At 53.5% G+C, this 5,294-nt stretch overlaps 1 protein-coding gene across 1 annotated transcript; it reads right to left on the minus strand.

Annotated features, from left to right (window-relative positions):
• Nucleotides 1-1,732: 1,732 nt before the first annotated feature.
• On the minus strand, nt 1,733-5,084 carry GAS1 (growth arrest specific 1). Its single transcript, XM_039475238.2, has one exon. The coding sequence runs from the start codon at nt 4,098-4,100 to the stop codon at nt 3,072-3,074; it is 1,029 nt and encodes a 342-aa protein (XP_039331172.1). The 5' UTR covers nt 4,101-5,084; the 3' UTR covers nt 1,733-3,071.
• Nucleotides 5,085-5,294: the final 210 nt, after the last annotated feature.

Consider the following 5,294-nt stretch of genomic DNA (forward strand, 5'->3'; position numbering starts at 1 on the left):
TAACTGTTTAAATTAAAATGGACCACCGATCCATGTTCACTTTCTTCAAGGAAGAAAACATAAAGCCTCGTGTCCTTTCTCCCCAAGAGTGAGCTGTGTTGATTTATTCCAGGCAGATGCTTTTGACAGGACCCTGTAAAATCAAGTTGTGAGTTTATTGTAGCAGTTAATTATCAGGCCTTTTCTAGTGCTAATGCCTTTTACTTCTTACTGGGGAAAACTGGGCCTTTTACTGGGACAAAGACTTAACTTTTAGTCAAGAATGTGTTAAAATAACATGAGATGGAGATGATTTAAATATATTTAAGGACAAACACAGAAACACTGCTAACTTGTCGTTTTGTAAAGAAAGCTGATTTCATTTACAAGTCTCTGGGAATACTCTTTGTTCACTTCCCAAAGAAACAACGCTCTCAGCTTTGTTTTAACAATATGTTTACTCAACCATTCAGGTGACTGGAGATTCCAACCACACACCACTCTCCTGGGCTTAAGTCTGACACTACAGCTGTCTTAGACTTTCTAATACTCTACATATAGAAACTGTGGTTTTAGGTGCACCAAGAAGTGCCTCGAATACCTCCATAAAAGCTGGGAAAAGAGCGAGTTAAAGGCACAAGAAACCTTGAAAGTAGGGGGTGGGAGTGGGTAGGAGGAAGTCGGAATGGGGGCACAGCTTTGTTAATTACTTTAGGCAGCAGAGAAATCTGGTTATGTTTTTTCAGCGCATGTTAATATCAAATAAAGAGACACCAGATCTTGCTAATCTGTCGACCCCTCAGACAAAGTTTATTTGTGGTGACTTTTAAACTCCTGACTTGCCTTCCAATCACCGCGTTTAAAATGAAAAGCTTTAAATAAACACCAGGAATAGAAGATAAATAAACTTTTTTCCCCCTTGCAAGTGCCTAGCTTGGCGAGGTTCAGGCTCAAATCCCCAGAGGACAGAGCGCTCTCTTTTGTGTTAATGTTTAAAAGATTTTCCAATGCCGGAGTTTATTCCTACTGCAAACATTTCTATTTACAAGGTCAAGTGTATCAGCACTCGACACAGCTTAAGAGTGTAATTATTTATCTAAGGGCGTTTGAGTGTAGATCAGTAGCTCTGGCAGGAACCCAGCCTTCAGCCACTGCTAAACAACTCCTCACAACAATATTACAAGTTCTGGTGATTGTTCCTCTGCCCTGTGTGTTTACTTTTGCTGGTCTGAATGTTTTGCAACAAAATTTTGTACTTTTTCACCAAAAGTGTGAAAATGACTTTCACGTATTGAGTCTTGCAAGCTTCCTAAAACCTATTGGTAACAGATGTTATTGGCATGTTTGATTGTATGAGAATGTCTAGCAGCCAGAGAGGACACTCTTGGGGGTAAGGGGTGATGGGAAGGGGGGGTACAGAGTGGGGACGTCTCAGGGGAAAAGGAGGGAGGTGGGGCAACATGATGTCTGAATTATCCGCAAATGATGCGCAGGAGACACGATTTTGTGAATTCTTTCCACAAATGCAAACACCAACAGAGGCCAGTCAATCATATATTTTTGGCTGCCTCATTTACAGATGTCTAATTGTTCATTAAATTAAAGGCAGAAATAATACCCTGCATTTCTTGTCTTATACCGTATTTTCATTTCAGTTGATGGTGGATAGATTCTCAGTGGCCCCCTCAACCCCCCTCCTCACCCATTACTGGGTTAACCACAATATCACTCTGGAAAGTAATTACACCACATGCATTGTTTAAAACTCTTTACTGATGTACACGTTTTAATAAAACAAATAACCAAAAAATACACAAATCCATAGTTATTTAAAAACTTGGGATTTTTAAAAAACAATGTCTATAAAAATACACTGTTTAAGGCAGTTTGGAAATGCATGTGTACATTTCTACAACGTCCATAAATTCTCTTGAAAATAAGAATGTTAACTTCCATTCTATAAAATACACTGTACATTTTAAGACTGTTCTAAATATAGCACACTTCACAATGGACTGTGGGTTTTGATCCTTGGTGACAAATGGATTCTATACATTTCAGGGGGGGAAAGGTGTAATATGAATGTAAGTTTAAAACTTTTAATTTCTTTTTAAAAATAAATTATTTCTGAAGCATACAATTTATAAAAATTCTATATACAAAGTACAGCAACTGGTAACAAACCCCAGTTTGAATACATTTTATATATGATGTACCAGGGTTTAGCAACCCTGATAGGAGCAGAGGCAATATACATTCTCCGCCTATCTAAACATTTAATTTCTTGATGTAAAGAACAAAAATGACAAAAAACAAACATTATAAAACGGCTTTCATAGACGGCAGTGCAGAGCTTTTTAAAATAAAAAGTTGCATTGTTCAACACCATGGCAACCCCTTAGATCAGCATTTTTGGACCCTTAATCCTAAGAAATGTGCTAAGAGATCAGAGTGGTAGCAATGAAATTAAGGTCAAGGGCTCCAATTTATCCAAAACCAATTTCGGGGTTCCCTCTAAGGCAATCACCACCCACCCCGCCCCCACGTCACTGAGAATTCTGGGCGCTGATACAGTGAAGGAATGAATTGGTAAGTGGGACTTTTCTGTTTACATAGGATTGTAATGTCCTCACTGGCCACAATCTATAAAAGTCGATACCGGCACTTTTTTTTCCTCCCTCAAGGGAAACATGCTAATAGCCCCTTTGCAAATATAATTCCTCCTTCTCATCCCTCCGAACTGCTAAGGCCCTACTGGTCAGCACCTTCCCTTTACAGTCCGGGACTACCGTTCTGTCCCCCGCGTGCCCGTGTCCTCCCGGACGTCCTGAACACTGCAGCTAGGTTGCTGGAGGCAGACGAGTTGGGAGTTTCTGGAGCCTGGAATTGGGGCGGAGGAGGAGGTCCAAGAAGTCAACCTCCTGAGAGGAGCTTCAGGGGAAGTGCCCAGAGTCCTGGCGGGGGGACCCGCTACACCGAGTTGACTCGGAAAAAGTTTTGGGAAGTATCCCCAACCATCCCCTCTATCTGTCCCCAAGCCACAGGTGCCCCGTCGCGGGGGCCAGGCAAGCGCGCGGCGAGGGGCGCCAGGGCTAAAAGAGCGGCCCCAACAGCAGCAGCAAAATGGAGGCGAGCGGGGTCCAGGCGCCTAGGGTCGCGGAGCGGCCGCCGCCGCCGCTGCTCCTGCGCCCGGGCCCGTAGGGCAGATCCCCGCGGCCGCCCGCTGCAGCAGCGCCGCTGCCCGGGCGCGGTGGGTGCGGGACGCCGTCGTCGTCGTCCAGCGGCTGCTCGCCGCCCGGGGCGCGCTGCTCGTCATCGTAGTCCTCATCGTAGTAGTCGTCCAGGCCCCCGTCCGAGCCGCTGCTGCCGGGGCCGTTGCCCAGCTCGGCGCCGAAGCACAGGCGGGCCATGTTCTCCTTGACCGACTCGCAGATGGGCCGCTCGAGGCCGTCGCACACGCAGTCGTTGAGCAGCGCGGCCTTGGGCATAGCCAGCATGTCCTCAATGACGGTACGGCACTCGTCCGTGCAGCGCAGCCCGTTGAAGACCTTGCCGCAGTAGGTCAGGTAGCGGCTGAGCGCCAGGTTGCAGCGGCTGTCGCGGTCGCAGAGCCGCCGGGCCTCGGTGCAGCCCATGACCCCGCCCGCGCCGGGGCCGCCCGCGCCGCCGCCGTTCGTCCGGGGCAGGCAAGGCTCAATGGCGCGCTTGGTGGACTTGCAGTTCTCGTCCTGCGCGCAGTCACAGTCCTCCAGGGCGGGCCCGCGGCGCGTGTGGTTGAGCTGAATGAGGGCCGAGATGCAGTGGCTCGGGCAGCGCCAGCGCGAGGAGGAGGCTGCCGAGGCCGGGAAGGCAGCAGCGGCGGCCCCGGGCGCGTCGCCCCCGTCGTGCTGCGCCAGCACCGGCGCGCACGCCTCGGCGTACTGGTTGTACGCGTAGCTGCACTCCGGCTCCCCCTGGCACTGCAGCAGCGCCTGCCAGCAGATGAGGCGGCGGCCGTGGGCCAGCCCCGAGCCCCGCGGCGCGGAGCCCAGCAGCTGCAGCAGCGCCATCAAGCACAGCCAGGCACCCGGCACGGTCCCCCCGCGGGCCTCGCCGCCGCCGCCCAGCAGCGCGGCCACCATCGCGGGCAGCGGCGGCCGCCGGGAGAGGAAGGGAAAGGAGACGAGGCGCGGGGAGCTGCGGACGCGGAGCCGGTGGAAAAGTTTGTCCAAGTCCTGCCCACTTCTTGCATGAGTGTCTTCATAAATCCATGCGCGCCGCTGGCTGAGCCCCGCCGGTGGCAGAAGGTCCCCTCTTGCTCCGGCTGCGGTGGCTTCCTGGAAATGAACAGCAGCCGAGACCTGGTCCCGCTCTCCCACCCCGCTCGGCCCCCGGCGGTTGCCGGAGCCGCTCACTGTCGTCCCGGGGGGGTGCGGGCCGCGGGGCCGTGGCGGGGCTGCAGGACCGCGCGCCGCCGCGGGTGCATTTTGCTCCCCGCCTGCAGATCCGTTGTGCGGCCGCGGCGACTCCTTCCGCCCGGACTCAGCGCCGCGCCGCCACCACTGCCGCCGCGATCTCTCGCATCGCGCCGCTTCCTGGCCCGGCGTCCGCGCGCTGCCCGCCTTCCCGCGGCCCGGCTGCCCCGCGTCCCCTCCCCCTCCGCCCGCAGCAACCCTGGCCTCGGCCGAGCTCCGGGGAGCTCTTTCCGGGAGGCGCGGGGAGAACAAGAAAGTCGGCGCTGCCGGAGAGCGGCTCCCTGGCTTCACTCGGCGGCGGCTTCTCGGGTGACCAGGAGCCCGGGGAGCGGATCCGCTGAGCCCGGCTGCAGACTCGTTAGCAACGAGGCTTTAAATACAAAAGTGGGCCGGGAGCCCCCGCGTGGTGCCGCGGTGCCCCCTCATTATGCATGCATGGAAAAGCAAACAAACAAAAACATTAGCAACGCTCCTCCGGCTCGCCGAGCCCCGGCCCCGCGCGCTCCCAGCCGGCCCGCTTTCTCCTTTCTCCACTCTCTTTCGCCCTTTGCTCGGCCCCTTTCCCGGCTTTTCGAGATGCTATTGGTCCTGCCTGTTGTTGTTGAAAGTTTTTTTTTTTTTTTTTTTTTTTTTTTTACGAGCCGCTGGAGTGGGGTTGTGGGGTGGGGGAGGGCGGGAGGACGGTGGGCAGCTCACATTCAGGCATTCTGGGCTGAAAGGAAAGGCTTAGGGAGCCTGACGGAGGCCCGGAGCTCCTCCTACTCTTAAGGAGGCTCAGATACGCAGCCACAGCTCGCGCACAGAACAGGCAGGGCTTAGGGGCAGCTGTTTGCATCCGGCTCAGCCACGGGCCTTTTTTGT

This window comes from Saimiri boliviensis, chromosome 2, assembly GCF_048565385.1.
Source record: "Saimiri boliviensis isolate mSaiBol1 chromosome 2, mSaiBol1.pri, whole genome shotgun sequence".
Taxonomy (NCBI): domain Eukaryota; kingdom Metazoa; phylum Chordata; class Mammalia; order Primates; family Cebidae; genus Saimiri; species Saimiri boliviensis.

Coding starts and splice junctions, on each gene's coding strand:
- GAS1 (XM_039475238.2), bottom strand. CDS start 4,100: ATGGTGGCCGCGCTGCTGGGCGGCGGCGGCGAGGCCCGCGGGGGGACC.